The sequence below is a fragment of the Semicossyphus pulcher genome, unplaced genomic scaffold (genome assembly GCF_022749685.1).
Source record: "Semicossyphus pulcher isolate SPU_LCO1_2020_fin unplaced genomic scaffold, fSemPul1.0.p SCAF_17, whole genome shotgun sequence".
In the NCBI taxonomy this organism is placed as follows: Eukaryota; Metazoa; Chordata; class Actinopteri; order Labriformes; family Labridae; genus Semicossyphus; species Semicossyphus pulcher.
The window spans coordinates 6569324-6585345 of record NW_027211681.1 but is presented as its reverse complement, the minus strand read 5'-3'; the positions used below and the strand labels follow the sequence as shown (position 1 = coordinate 6585345).

The 16022-nt window shown below is 39.8% G+C and overlaps 3 protein-coding genes across 4 annotated transcripts in view; 1 reads left to right on the top strand and 2 right to left on the bottom strand.

Moving 5' to 3' along the window:
• Positions 1–628: 628 nt before the first annotated feature.
• Positions 629–6159, bottom strand: LOC138595314 (beta-2-glycoprotein 1-like). The gene is made up of 8 exons (XM_069666683.1): positions 6093–6159; positions 5624–5800; positions 5345–5441; positions 4788–4864; positions 4028–4216; positions 3632–3811; positions 1865–2062; positions 629–733 (listed from the first exon to the last, which is right to left on the bottom strand). The coding sequence occupies exons 1-8, from the start codon at positions 6157–6159 to the stop codon at positions 669–671; spliced, it is 1050 nt and encodes a 349-aa protein (XP_069522784.1). The 3' UTR covers positions 629–668.
• Positions 6160–7151: 992 nt separating this feature from the next.
• Positions 7152–9884, bottom strand: LOC138595343 (beta-2-glycoprotein 1-like). Its single transcript, XM_069666718.1, is given in 8 exon segments — positions 7152–7261; positions 7623–7820; positions 7919–8098; positions 8187–8372; positions 8581–8657; positions 8740–8836; positions 9330–9509; positions 9671–9884. Coding segments are annotated over 8 exon segments (1242 nt in total).
• A 2231-nt stretch (positions 9885–12115) lies between these two features.
• The window catches only part of prkcaa (protein kinase C, alpha, a), a 146694-nt gene continuing 142787 nt past the window's right edge, over positions 12116–16022 (top strand). For both annotated transcript variants that reach the window (XM_069665212.1, XM_069665211.1), the window contains exons 1-2: positions 12116–12290; positions 14800–14831. In XM_069665212.1, the coding sequence (XP_069521313.1) occupies positions 12124–12290; positions 14800–14831 (199 nt within the window). In that variant the 5' untranslated portion in view covers positions 12116–12123. The remainder of the gene's footprint in view (positions 12291–14799; positions 14832–16022) is intronic.

Below are 16022 nucleotides of genomic sequence, written 5' to 3'. Positions count from 1 at the left end.
AATAAAGCCAAATCATTTTACTTGTGCAGCACTCTTTATGTTTTGCAAAGTGGTGGTCAATGTAGAAAGGAAGAAGAAGAAGAGTGTGTTTGCTATTTGCCAGCAAATGTGATACTAAGTCCATACTTAATTCTTCACATTCCAAAATTACATGTGAGTGTGATGACAGAACACGACAAGGCCTCATAACTTCCCTTTGACTGAACTCAACAACCCATCATGTATTGTATTTGGCTTCTTTTATGTAAATTAAAGTTAATAATTTTTTTTGGCTATTTTGTTTATGCCTTTATTTCAGAGGGAGGACAGTGGATAGTGGTGGAAAATGGGGGGACAGAGAGTGAGAATGACACGCGGCCACTGCATCAAGGACTATAGCCTCTGGACATGGTCACTGATTTAACCGCTGAGCCAAACCAGCACCTCTTTTATGTGGATTTGACTTTAATTAATCACACATTAATTATCAACAGAATAAAACTTTATTCATCAATGGCTAAGTCAGACAAAATCATGTCTGAAATTTGAATTTTTGGAAACTGTTACAAAAAAGCAGAAGGACAGTTTGAGTGAGATGATATTCTTTAATTTCAGAGACCAGAGCACAACATCAACTATTTCATTTCGCAGTATTTTAATAATCATCAGTGGAGGTATCTGCTACTGTTTCAGCACTGTTGAATTTCAGATGGAAGTGAACTTGACCAAAGGGTGTAATTAACACCAGGGGGCTCTAGAAAAGACACACACACACACAGACATACATTTATGCTAACTATGGTATAAATACATCCTTAATAACAAAGTTTTTCTAATAGGGATATTTTCATGGTGCATGAATCACAAACTATCCCATAGTCTGCACATTTTGTTAAATGGTTGATTTAATACACATTTTTAACTTATTTAATTACGGTAGCAATCTGTTTTGTTGTGATAAGCCCAACTAAAAAAAAAAAAGACATCAAGAACTCTCCCATGTCTGCGGCTGGATTAAACAGGCAGCTGTCCTGAGGCCTCAGATCACCAGAGGCACCAAAGGCCTTAAGTGTGCTTTGTAATTTAAGCATTTTGATTAATTGCAATTTTGTTTGGGAATATGCTGTAGTAAAACAGTCTTACAGTGGGTCCTTTCTGCTTTATAACCAAATTCTAGGGTTGTGGGGGGTTCCTGCATCAACATTATGTTTAAAGACCTTTAATATTTCAGCTGATTCTGTGCTTAGTGGTGCAATTCCTAAATATGTAATGTGTTTAATCCAACTAGAAAAGCTTAGGTGACATACATACACAGATCAGGCCAATCAAAACCATTAGTATTGGACAGGTTTAACACAACTCCTGACAAAGGGGTGCCATTGAGGCAAATTTGTAAACAGCCAAGATGGCTGCCACTGATTTAAAACATTCTGAATCCGCTATTACGTCACAGTTAAACTGGATGGTAGTTCACATTACGGACAAATGGTAAGTTTTGGCTCCTAAATACATGTGTATTTTGTTCAGCTAAATACCTACCTAGCTTACTGCTACATGACACGCTTCAATGCTCTGTTTGGTTGTTGAGGAAAAGTTATTGAATAAAGCATGAGATTATGTGGGCAAATCAAACACGGCTTCGCACCAGCAATTCAGATTGTTTTAGTCCATTTTTTTGATGTAATTTAAAATATTTAAAACATAATCCTGTTAAATTCATTAAAACATGGGAATTGGATCTGAGATGACCAATAAAATCAATAAAGTCAATTTAACATAAACTACTGATCCTGCAAAGCACTGCACTGCTGATGAATAAAATAGAACACAATAAAATCCAATGGAGTGTTATGACTGTTTGGCCACTTCTATAGTTATTCCTCACCTTCATAGCACTCTGGGATTTTCATTGTTCCGTCGATGCACTGGGTTGACACTGCAAAACCACACTTCCTGGCCTTGTCCATGCAGTAGACTGAGACGATTTCTTTGTGCAAGACTCTCTTAGGATTTAGGTCAGCGATCCAGATTTTCTTTCCCTTGTAAAGTATCCTTCCTCTCTCTATGCCAACTCTGCAAGGGGCTGACAGTCACAAGGAGAAGAAGAAAACATTATACTTAAAATATAGTGTTATTATGTTTTTGTGCCTCTATACTTGAAATTGAGAGTGGCTATAGCTGCATTATGTTCCACTAGTAACCTATGTTGTGATTAAGGAGTGATACTGATCGTATTCACACGGCGGCCATTTCCCTCAGACTTAGATCTCAGGGTGGGAATCTCAATTGCTGTCATAATGTAGTACGGCTGTCTTCCGAGTTACAAGTAGTATTCACTACTATGTGATTGATAAGTGATTAAAAAGACAATTGATAGAAAAACTCCAGATCAGCATAGGGGCATATCTCAAGTTAAAACAACATATTAAAAAGCCTATTAGCAACTGTTAAAAAACAACTTACACTAGCATACAATCATTCCCTGCTAACATTCATTTGGACTTTCCTATCATATTGTGTAACACTATTTAATGGTAATGTAAGCTACAAAATGGCAAAATGCTAACAATAGTTATTGTCTAATATTACCATACCATGACTTACAAGCTAAAGTTACCGTAAGCTAGGAAGTACCTCCTCTCATGTCTTCTATATCAAATGGTTATGTTTGCTAGGAAGTTAAATGCTAGCATTAGCGGTTGTCTTGGTTATAGCTAATGTATTGATGTATGCATTTTTGTAAGATGAAATATTGACCAACGTCGGTTCGTCTTTTCAGTTGCTGGTCATTAGGGAAGAAGTGAACTGATAACAATTATTCAAATTACCTGCTTTTATACGACTCACAACCTGAAACAGCAGTATGACATTATGACAGCATTTGACCTTTCCAACCTGAGCGTTAAAGAGGGGGTGTTATGCTGTTTCACATTTTAAGACATATATATAATGTTACAATGTTGGATGTCCATACTAAACGTGGGTGAAGTTTCAGCTGTGTAGGTAAAAGTATGTTGGAGTAATCTCCAGGCTTCGCAGCCTTCTCACGGTTGCACTTTGTGACGTCACAAAGTGCAGCCTCAGCAGGCTTCAGAGAGCTGGCCAATCATAAGGAAGTGGGCTTATAGGGGTTGGGTTTCTTAAAGGGACAGAGCTGACTGAGTCATTTCAGGCAGAGGCTGTATGAGGGCCTGCACAGAGCACCAGTGTGAGAAAAATGAGTTTTTTGAACTGTAAATTATGCTAAGCTACTCCACAGGTACACAGAGTGAAATATGAAGCTTGAAATTAGAATAATACCCACTTAAGTTAGAGGGAAATGGCTGCCTTGTGAATATAGTGAACTATAAGAGGTCAGGGGATTTGAAGGATTGTTAATCTGTTTTTAGCACAAGACAAATGAAGAGGCCTTATAACTTCAAGATATAAAGCCTTTTCTATTATATTTAATACAATATAATTTAAATACAATTGTTCGTCAAATAAATGGAATTGGAATGGGACAGAATCAGCACCAACAAAGGTAAGTGACAGACTGGGAAATACATGAAAAGTCTCCCACAAAAGTAGACCTTTAAGATACAGCTGTATATTACAAATGAGGCATTCACCACACTTTGAAAGTAAGCTGTCATATTGTTCGTAGTCCTACCCTTGCATGATGGCTTTTCCGACCAATCCCCGTCATCCAGACAAACAATCTCGAGGCCTCCTTCAAGAACAAAGTCCCCATTGCAGCCATATTTGACCGTTTCCATGAAGTCAAAGTCTCTCTGGTCGTTAGTTGACATGAAACCTCTGTCTATGTTCTCCGGTGGAGGGCAAGTCACCACTGTAAGGGGAACAATTGAGTTCATTCATTGGAGAAACTGAAGTCTACCTAGACTTCATGTTGTCAGTCAAGATGTGGGCATTTTTATCACAGAAATAGTGACTTGTTTTGGCTTTACTTATCCAGGTAACACTTTAAATATGGATTGTGATCAGCCAAAGCAACATTAACTTCTCATAGTATCATAACGGATTCCTTCCTTTCAAACCTTCATACCTCGACATTCAGGTGTTTTGGTCCAGTAGCCGCTCAAAGTGCACTCTGCTCTTGCCTCACCAATAAGTGCGAATGGAGGCCTGCACTTGTACGTCCCTGTGACTCCATAGTCGGTGACGTTGCCTCCGATTCTCCTGTCATATACGATCATGCCATTCGGTGGGATCGGAGCGAGACCACAGGTTACAGCTATAGGGGAAGAGATAGAAAATGACAGTTTGTGTGTATTTTAATATAAAGCATGCATGTATATGTATTTTAAGTATTTTCTATATTATTTTGCATGGCATGTTCATACTTACGAAAAGCTGCCATAGTTTGTAGATAACAACTGCAAATCAGTTTTACTTGTCTAATATCAATTTTAGGGACTACATTTAGATAACATCTAATATAACATTTAGTATGATAGCATCTATATCGTAATGTTTTATACTTTTTTGCACAGTATTATAGAACAGTGGTTCAACTGGTGGGTCGGCACCCAAAATTGGGTCGCGGAGCTGTTTTCAGTGTGTCGCAGATGTGTGCTTGAAAAAAGAAAGTTGTGGCAAAAAGTCTGTGTTGCGCTTTTATTTTGAAGGACATGGGTTTGCTTTGACGTGCATGCAGTATTGTAGTTTATTCATACTCCATGTATTCACTGATTGGGTAATCCCATTATACTGCTGTGTTTTGTGATGTCCAGGTCGTGGTGGTGGGTCCCTAGGCTAGACCAGTTAAGAACCACTGTTATAGAAGCATGTAGTTGGATACGTACTGTGGCACTGTGGTACTGACGTGCTCCACGTTCCATTGGCGAGACACGTAGCAGAGCTAGCTCCAGTCAAAATGAACCTGTTCAAAACAGCCATAACAGTCAGGTCATGCGTATACTGCAAATACATAATAAAATCACATAATTTAAATCAGGTGCATTTTGAGGATAAATGTGTTGAAGATTAACATGTGGATATGTATGAATAACATTTGTAGTAGAAAGCTGTTTCCCTTCTGTGTGGTGATGCTTTAGTCAAAGTCAAAGTCCATCATAAATGGGGAAATTAGGACTCAAAAGTAGAGATGTTTGTTCTTTTAAGAGTAGTTAATGTCAATAATGTAAACTAGCATTGGTGTTGGTAAAATAGTTTGAAATAAAATATATGAAACTCATCAAAGCGTTTACTAAAAGAACCACAGACATGCTGTCGCTCACAGGAATGGTTTACTATTACACTGACTACTAGACAGGACAGTTTGCCCTGGTTCTCCATTTGTGTTTTCAATGTACATGGACTGCAATCACACACAATGTTAAACAAGATGTTCATGCTTTACCCTTCATTACAGGTAAAGTTAATCACACTCTGGTATACGATATCCTCATAGTACACCTCTCCATCCTCCAGTATATCAGGGTACGGACAGCGCTTTGCTGTAGAGAGAAATATAAAAATAAGAATATTTATATATTACAGCTTAAAATGACAAAACTACATAACTATAGGAGCAGAAGTAAAAAAAAGAATTATATTAAATATATTTTAGATTCAAGTTTATATATTAGCAGCACAAGTTGATCCGTCACAAGCTCTCACTAGAATAATAGAGACCCACGTATGCACTTGAGATTGGTTTTGGTCCACTTTCCACTGGCAGCACAGACAATCTTCAGGGGGCCTAAAATGGGGGTGAATCCCTGTTTGCAGGACAGCGCTAGCTCCGCACCGGGGCTAAAGTACCTCTGGAGCCCGTCCATCTCAATGTTGCCCGACAGCTCGGGCCTGAAACATACTGCAAAGACAAATGGGTCTAATGATAATATTGACTTCATATCTTGAACATATATTCTCCCATATAAGGAATCAGTAACTTTTTTAAACATTATGATGAAATTAAATAAGACACCGCCTTTTATCCTCTAAAAGTGAACATGATTGCTACTACTTAGACAAATGCGCTTAGAGTCTTATGGATATACAGATTACCCAATGTTTAAGCCACTAAAACAGTGAAGTTACAAATGTGTATACCTGCAATTCAAGCCTTTTAAAGTCAACTAAAAGCCAGTGGAAATAGCACATACCATTTTCATTTGCTGAAATCAAGGTGGTAAAAAATAATGGACAAAGCAGAAACAGCCTGCGGTCCATTCTGTGCAGAAATGTGCAGATGTTTCCCGGATCCTCCCTGTGTGTGTCTCTGGCTCAAACACTGAATCTCACTGCTGTTTGTGTTTCTCTCTGAGTCAACAGATAAGAGCAGCATGAAGTTACCGCTCACTGCTGATCCCTGTTTTGTTTTGGTGGGGTTTTTCTGTGTAATCTTTGCCACATTTTACTGGAAATGAAGAGCTCCGGTTTCGGACTTTAACTTGTTGCCAATGTTAAGAAACAAGAGATATTGATCATTTGTTTTTCAACTCTTTTGGCCTCACTATGCTGCTGCTTATATTTTAAGAGCTTATTATAGTAAGAAAGAGATCCTTCAAAACACAAGCATACAATAAAACAATGAAATGATCCACTGCTGACAAAATAAGTCATGGTAATGAGGGGTTAAAATCTATATTTCCGATATTGCATGTCAAATATTAGAGCAGTCCAAGAGAGTCCATGAATTTTTAACAAGGTTGCATTACCAAAGCTATAAATAATGTATTATGTATATTTCATTTTTAATGCACTAAAGTGGCATGAGCTGAGATCTGTGTGGCCGATGCTGAAAACACACATGCTCAAACCTTTTTTTAATGATATTCCAATTAGGTTTATTTTTCATGGTCTTTCACCCTCTGTGTTATTTTGTGCTTTTATTTTGAAGGCTCATCCCTTTATCGAGGGAAGTGGCAGCACCTCTACACAACAGGGTATTATATACGAGTGATTAGAGTTATGTAGGAGATCAGTCAGGTTTGACTTGGTATCAAATGTACGGAGAAATGTGCTCAGATAGTTTTTACACACACACAGATCAGAAAACTTTTTTTCATTATCTTTATTGTCAAATACATCGATGACTTTAGTGTTGAAAAAGACGGACAAAATAAAAGTCATGAACAGCAAAAGTGGCTTCTGTGTTGTAGAATATTGTTACAGATTCATCATTCATGATCCAATCATTCACATGCTGTTTCAGGTCATTCTTATGCAGGTCTCGCAGAGCTTGTGGGGCTTGCAGGGGGTGAAGTGGCACACACTTGGATCTCTGATGGGAGGCTTTTGGCCCTTAAGTTATAATCCATCTTGCCTGGTTCTAAACAAAGGAGCGAAAGATTTATTACTGTAATCATAAAATGCATGCGTGCAAGGAAACATGGGCTTTTCCAGAGACATCTGTGGACCATATGACACACCCCAAATCAGTTTTAAATCAAATACCCAGAATCCTTTCTTGTCTAATGTTTGCTCTTCCTCCTATCTCTTACAAAAAATACATTAATCAACATTATCAATGTGTAATTCCTTTTTTTCTAGCTTTAAAAGGGAGTTTAGGTTCAAGTTCTGCATCTTTTTCTGTTAAAAACATGACTTCATCTTTGGAAAAGTGCAGTAGTCTCGATCTTTCCTAGACTAATGTGGTCTGATTTATATTTATCGCGTTGTCAAAAACTCACCCTCAAAGCACTCTGGGATGGGGAGGGTCCCGTCGCTACACGTGCTGACCACAGGGTAGCCACACCTGTCAGTTTTGTTCAGACAATAGAAAGCCACGTGTTCTCCATGCAGGACTCTGTTGGGTTTCAGGTCAGCGATCCAAAGCTTCCTGGCGTTGTAGAAGATGCGGCCTCTTTTAATGCCGACCGTGCAGGGAGCTGGGAGGAAAAATAGAGCAGTTAAACCATGTTTTACTTATGTACTTATCTGCATGCAACAATAAAACATATTGATGGTAGATTTTGCCATGATTCACCTCTGCAAACAGGCTTGGACGTCCAGTTCCCTGTGTTTTGGCACTGTGTCTCAGCCTCACCATCTAGAACATAGTGCTCATTGCAGGCGTATTTAACCGTGTCCTTGTAGCCATGAGGCCTAATCACAGCAAAGGTGATGAAGCCATTCGGTATGCCTGTTGGGATGGAGCAGCTCACATCTGGGGGGAAATAAACAGGTTAAAAAATGTCAGCAGGTATTATTAAGTAGTCACAACTGAAAGGAAAGGAGATGGTTGACCTGCTTACCTCTGCACACAGGTGGCTCCGGTACACTCCCATCAGCCCTGCAGGACCCCCTCTCATAGCTGGGTGCTTTAGGTGGGTTGCACTCGTACGTCCAGCCCTGCCCGTACATGGTGGTGGTTCCAGTCAGTGACTTATCGTGGACAAGTCTTCCATCGCGAGGTGGCAGGGGCAGCGGACAATTCACAGCTGTAAGAGAAATTATAATAGGCCTACCTGAGATCTATTGACATTATAGTCTAATATTTTATATGCCTGTATAGAAATAAGACTTATTCTTAGTCTTATTAAAAAAAAGGCAATGAAGACAACCTCCATTATTAGACTATATTGTTGAGTTTCCCCTCCATATAAAGCTGCAAAGTCTCTCACAACTACTTAAATCTTCCTGCTGTACCTTTGCATAGAGGCGGTTGGTCGCTCCAGGTGCCATCATGTAAACACCTGCTCTCATTTGCTCCCAGCATAACGTACCTGTCGACAAAAGTTCTCATTATTTTGACATGAAATACTGTAAACACAACTTGTAATTATCTGTTTGGAAATCATTTTTTACCCGTCATCGCACGTGAAGTTGAGCACACTCTTAAATGGAGCTTCTGTTCTCCCCATCGCTAACGGCCGCAGAGGTTGTGGGATCGGGCACATCTTAGCTACAGAGAAGAGGGCACAGAACTGAGTTTACATCTCTGGGAGGTTAGATGACACTACAAAGCCATGTGTAGCAAGGATAGTCAGCAGCACGACAGAAAACATTCATTAAAGAGCTGTCAAGATGTGTGTTATTTATATAATTTATTAAGGTTTTAAAAAAACTGATATCCCTCTAATTTGTTGAAACTTCTAAAAACTTGTGCTTCCAACTTTTTTTTTGTGCTTTTATTTTGAAATCAACTGTGCCCTGATATATATTGATATACACATGAGACAGCAGTTTAACCTCATCACGTGACAGATGTAGCAGAAGAAACTAAGCATCATGACTAAAATAAAACACTACAACACACTTAGGAGTCATTTCTTCGGGGGGTCACGGGGGGCCTTGAATGCCTCGCTGTATGCTCACCCTTGGGAGCTGAGAGATTCACCCACAAATAGTTTATTAAAATGGAGTAGTTTAAAATTGCAACTATCAAGTAAACTCACGAGTGCAGGTCAGATCTGACAGTGTCCACTCTCCTGTGGGGGTGCAGCTCATCCTCCGAGGGGTCGCTGTTGAAGGCAGGTACCCCTGTTCACATGTGAGGGCCAGCTCGTCTCCGACCTCATACACACGTTTTAGAGGCAACTCGTCGATCCCGTCACTGACAGGAGGGCGGCCACATACTGGGGAAGGACAAGAAATATCATTTGTATAGTATATAAGGAAATATGTCCAAATTTTGCAGATTGAAGCAATGCGAACAGGAAAACACATTTCAAGAAAAAGCATGAAAAAAAAAAAAAAGCACAAATACGAATAAAGAAATAAACATGCATCATTTCACCTTTCTTGCATCTTACAGACGAGTACAAAGCTAGTTGGATAAAAAGCAGCAAAGCCAGAGTCGGAGCCATCTTCTTCTCCTAAGCGTCACTTATCTATGTGGAGATGGAGTCCAACACCAGGGCTGCTGGGTAAACTGGGCCCTGATAGCCTGATCCAATCAGAATCCAGCGTACGCTCCTATTGATTGAGCACAAAGGTCTCAAAGCTTTCATATTTACCCAGTATTGACCAATAACCTTGCTTTGTAGAGGAGCCAGCAGCAGACACACACAGTGTGATTTGAGTGTTGAATCTAGTTTCTTGTAGAGCAAATACACACTACGCTTTTATCAGCATACAAAATCTGCTTTATTCAAAAGATTATTCAAAAATCTGCAGAAATAGGACTATGCACATCCCAACAAGGTCGATCAAGCACTATGTTGCTGGTTACATGTAGGCCTAACATAGTGTGATCAATAGGCATAGGCTTCGCTATTAATGAGGTGTATGCCTACACATGTCACAGCTGGCTGAGAGCTCTCACTCTCTCTACTGTTTTCTGTCTCTAAAGTGGCGGCTGTTTTAATCTAGCTTGAGCCCAAAGTCACATGATTTCAGGGAACAATAAATCTGGTTTATCTAACCTGATTTAATTTCCAAATATTTGTTTTTGGTCAGTGAACCTGAAAGAACAGGTGAAGTGGCTCAGAGCTGAAGCTAACACCAGGAGGAACACCAGGAAAATCGTTGTCAGTTATTTATTTAAAAGAAAATAAATCTGCTGGTATTAAATAAATGATGCTTTTGAAAGATTGATATTCAGCAATGTCACTGGAGACATAAAATGACAATACTGAGCCATAATCTTTTATTAAAGTTGTAGCCTATAATAGATAATTCATCTCGTGTATTTATTCTTAATGTAGACCTAAATAACAGCACGAAAGAAACTAAAACAACCTAAAAAAAACAGCATTAATTGAAGCACTTGGGCAAAATTGAGTACATCCAATTTATCCACATCAGCTAAAAATGTGTAATGCGTGATTTTTCCACACGATGACGCCCCCATCCCAAATTCCTGCAGCGGGACCGGGGCCTCCGCCCTCCCACGGCGGGTCCGGCTGTGTGACATCAGCAGGAGTGAAAAGGAGGAAGCGGAGCGGAGCAACGTCAAGTTAAACAAATATACGTAGAGCACGAGCCGGAAGTGGGTTTTAGGAACGAGATCACCTAAAGACACTTTTGGAATACGGTGACTCAGGATGAAGGGATTAAAGGACATTTTGTAAAAGAAATAAAAAATGATGATCATATTTGTAATACATCACATGTATTTGACATTCACTATAGATTAGAAAACAAAGAAATCTAGAGATTATTCTTCAAATCTCAAGAAATGTAAAATTTAAGAATACAATAGGTCTACTTTACTCTGTGTTTTACTGCTGCAGATTCAATATGCAGAAACTGGCTTCATTGGTTCTCTTTGATGCTTTAAAAGGTTGGTGGGCGTAGCATTCATGTTTTGTATGACAACAAGGGCCTCTCGAACCTCTTTGTGACTGTACTGAGATTAAAAGTGCTCAGATACAGGCCTACATGGAGGACACAGAGGCCTTTTTATGGCAATTTTTGTATATCAGATCATAACTCAATTATACAACCAGCAGCCGGCTTATTAGACAAACTTTTGGAAAAGTAATACTGTCCACACAGTCCAGCAGCCCTGCAATAGCCTTCATACTACTTCCACAGGTACAGTTTTAACTTTGAGGTCAAAGCTGTAGTTTGTGGTGCTGCTGAATGTATAATGTAAAACTTAAAAGGTGTTTCCTTATTTTCTTTAGCTACATCAAAACAAAAAGGGTTTGCCCTTTGAATACAAACACTGAAACACTGAAAATGTAATTAACAACCTTCATGAGGGTAGGGTTTATTGGAGGGCTGTTTTACATTTAATTAGGTGTTGACTACCTAATAATCTGAATGGAGTTTACCTCTAAGCCTCAGCATAAAAGCAGCAGCAGCAAAGTTGCAGGTGTGGATTATTTCATGCTTAAAAACACACTTATTTTTATATATAAAATGTGACTACCTTTACTCCCTCTGGTCCACAGGGACCCACAGTATATTCAAACATAAATAGGGGCATTTGAGTAACAGGATGTTGCCTCTGTTATATAGCCTCTACCACTCCTGACTTTTACTTTGAAGGTGTGGCCGGATGTAGCACGTTTCCACTGTAGCTGACTTGACAGCGCTCGGAGCTGTCAGTGGAGCAGCCCAGTGGTATCGGCAGGCAGGGAAAGCCCTCACACAGTAAGTACAGTGTCTCCGGTGAAGCTCCGCCGCTCCGCCGCTCCGCTCTGCTGGCTCCACGCTGAGGGCTGCGCCTCTAAACGGACTGAAAAACACTTCCTGTCAGCGAATTTAAGCTGTAGCACTGGTTTGTTTTTAAGGTTGGACATGGCTGATGTGAGTTCAAACGAGTCGTCCACCGCGGACGTAGCGAACAGGTTTGCTCGTAAAGGTGCTTTGAGGCAAAAAAACGTCCACGAGATCAAGAACCATAAATTCATAGCCCGGTTCTTCAGGCAGCCGACTTTCTGCAGCCACTGCACCGACTTCATCTGGTGAGTCCTCCTTCTCCCACCTCCGCCCCCCTCATTGCTGCCTGTTGCATATTGGATAACTTCAGTGTAATCTGCTCGATGATGTAACTTTCGGCTAACTTTTCCTTCTCAAACCTGCAATCCCTTCACTCTTAAAAGAGTTTGTTACAAGGAAAGTGACAGAAGAAAGTGTCAGGAAGTTTTCACCATTCTTCCTGGTGGATTTTTACTCCAGGAGTCCCAGTTAGTCGAGGTTTTTTTTCCAAGCAGTCCCATATGGGTGGAGTTATTCTGCTGTTTATATAATTAGTGAAGCAGTGGAACTAATAACTGTGTGCAGGAGAGAGAGGGAAACTTACATTTTATATGAGAAACTATGACATTTAAGCAGTCATTATAATTTCAGTTGGACTAAGTGACCCAGGACCCCTGTTTAATATTACTTGTGTGTTGCAGGAACATAAATTAACACCTTTCTGCAAAAGTTTAATTTTAAGAGGCAACTAAAAAACACCTATTTAGGTCTCATTTCATCTTGTCTTCTTTGATCTAAACAGATTTGACCAGGTTTAAATGTTTACATCTGTAATCGTCCCTCCGTCCTGGTACCTTGTTGAGCTATTAAACCTTTTCATCTGTTGTTTTGTACTGTGGACTGTAGCCTATCAACATTTGCACACTGTCTCCAGTTTTAGAGGAAATTCTGCATTTTACTGGCACCCTGAGGTGAGCCCATATGGAAAAAGCGCTTCACCTGCACTGCAGAGAATTGGGTCCATATGTGCACATGGTATTCATTTAAAACCACTTAAAAGAGGGGCAGAGACTTGCAGTGGAACAGAGTGCTGCCTTTATGTTGCAATTCTTTCCTTTAGCTGCTCATAGGCAGACGATGTATTTGGAAAGTATGACAAACATGAGTTTCTGAGCATTATATCAAGCATATACTATCACTTTCTTTTCCAACTTCCCTGTCTGCAGTGAAATTATCTTAAGTCAGTGTATCAAGGTTCAAAGGTCACAAGATACTGTTAACAGTCCCAGTCCTTATTTTGCTGTAGGATTATTTAAGGTGTTCTGATATTGCGCAGGTGTATCTTAACAGAGGAGTAAACTTGCCGTGAGCTTCACGCACATGTAAACTCCTCTAACTGTTGCATGTGGGAGTTCTCAGGTCTCAGCCTCTTTACTGCTGCTGGCTTATAACCTTGACTGTTTTACAGCGTGACCTTTGCCCTTCACCAAACACACCTTCTCTGCATAGCCCAGACATGACTTCACGAAACAACTTGTTGCTTTACTGTATAATCAGTATCAGTTTGGGTTTTGCCATTTGGTTGTGTTGCAGTTGTCAGTAATCATCTCATAGTTTCAGTATCAGTTGCCGATCAGACCAATGCAATGAGTTGCTGATCAGACAGCCGGTTCACAGGGAGAAGTGCAGGTGGTGCAATAGAAACAATATTTTAAGTTTGTTTTATTTGCATATTAAAGGCTATACTATACCAGTATTTGCATATACAGCATAGTTAATGCATATATAATGCATACTGTATGGAATGATGTGTCTAGAGATGCTCCTCAGTGTTTGAAATGAACTATGTTTCCTGTTCTGACTGAGATTAAACTCAAATCAATCAACTTAAAATCAGTACAACAAACAGTCAGTATTTGGACACTGCAACATTGCACTTAACGTCACAGTATTGGGAGTATTTGTGAGGTACAGACTCACGCTATTACCACTAATTTGTAAGCAAATTGGGGTCTAGAATATCATAATACATACTGTAGCGTCAGGATTTCCATTAAAGGGGGGGTATTATGCTAATTTCAAGCTTCATATTTCACTCTGTGATACATGTGGAGTAAATTAGCATAATTTACAGTTTAAAAAACTCCTCATTTTTCTCACCCTGGTGCTCTGTGCAGGCCCTCACACAGCCTCAGCCTGAAACGACTCAGTCAGCTCTGTCCCTTTAAGAAACCCCGACCCCTACAAGCCCGCTCTCTTCTGATTGGCCAGCTCTCTGAAGAGCTTGTGACGTCACAAAGTGCAGCGTGAAGAAAAAAATGTGTGAATCCTGGCGTTCACAGCAGCCTGCAGACTGAGCAGAGAAGCCTGGGGATTACTCAAACATACTTTTACCTACTGATTTGAAACTTCACCCATGTTTAGTCTGGACATCCAACATTGTAAAATTTTAAAATGTGAAACAGCATAAAACCCCCTCTTTGATTGATACAAAGGGGCCTCGCCCAAATGATGAGTGTGAAGACAAACTTTTCTTCATAAAGATTTTTTTTTCTTAAATATTCATTTCATTGTTTTGGTTTGGGATTACGACAATAAACGCTCCTAGAAAAATATTAAACATTGAGAGCTCTGCAGCGCTGTTGTTTAGTAGTGAAGTACATTATGCAACACACAGTCCCTACGTATGAATTAATGTATGTATCAAAGGATTTACTGTGTATGTGTGTGTGAGTGTAAAACAGCATTCTTAATGCAGCTTCTTTGTTTTCACAGGGGGTTTGGAAAACAAGGATTCCAGTGCCAAGGTAAAAACAACCTGCCTGACATCACACTTCAGATATTATGAGACCTACAGTATGTGTGTTTGTGTTCGTGAAGCTGCTGTCTCATTGCAGGAGCCGTGGATATAATCATAACAGGATAACAGGACAAGACAGTATTTCACCACAATGCACCAACAATATTTCCATCAGTCATGATTTGTTTGCTTTTTTGCGAGCATGGCATTACTTGTGTAGCTACAGTCAGGGTTGTGTTGGTGTGGATGGATGTTTGATGTTTTTTTCAGCAGTTAATGCTTTTCATATCCATGACTCTTTAATCGGAGACGCTGAGCTTGTTGCGTGGTGCTAAATTGGATTGAAGCTGTTGTTTTCACAGTGATAATTGGCTTTTAATGTGCTGTTTAACTCTTGCTAACAGTTAAGTGCTTCCTATTAAGTGAAGCTCTTTCTCAGTAAAAAAAACTGTCCTGTAAATAAATGACAGTTCGGCAGAAAGAGGCTATTGGAAGTAGTTTTTCACTGTGTGAGCTGAAAAAAAAAAAAAAGAAAGGTGAGACAGGAAGTGAAAGAGAAGAGCGGAGAAGAGCGGAGAGAAGTAGAGAGGTAGGAAACACACTTGTTGCCTACATCGGCCCCAAAATCCCTCAACGTCGCTGAAGATGGATTTCCCATCAGCCTGCCATGTCAAGCTTCGGCATGCGCCAACGCTCGTCTTATGTGGAAACTCCTGGGCTCGCCAAAGTCTGACGCAGAGTGCCCATGTAACAATGCAAACAACTTATAGTCTTATAAAGAGATAGTCTTCTCCGGTGAGACACTGACTCGATTGCCATTTAAAGTTCAGTTCTTTCCACAAAGCATATGTAAAAGTGACTCATAAAACACACAAGATATAAGAGAATACAAAACACGCAAAACATTCTGTTTTAAATGTGCATCCAGGCTGTATGTGCTCATTACCATGAGCTGATGGCTGCTGTTTATGGTAAAAGTGCCTTAAAAGGGTCAAAAACTGTGAATGTTTCACAAACATAAAATCTAAATTCAGTGGATGACTTGTTTTGAAGCACTCTCCATGGATTTCTTCTTCATTGAGTTGTTCAAGAGAACATAAAACCGGCCCCTCTCTGTTAGAGACTTCAAATATAAACACTTAGCCATGCACGCCGTTTGATCTCAGTGATTCAGACGCTCTTCCCCTGAGAGCATCAG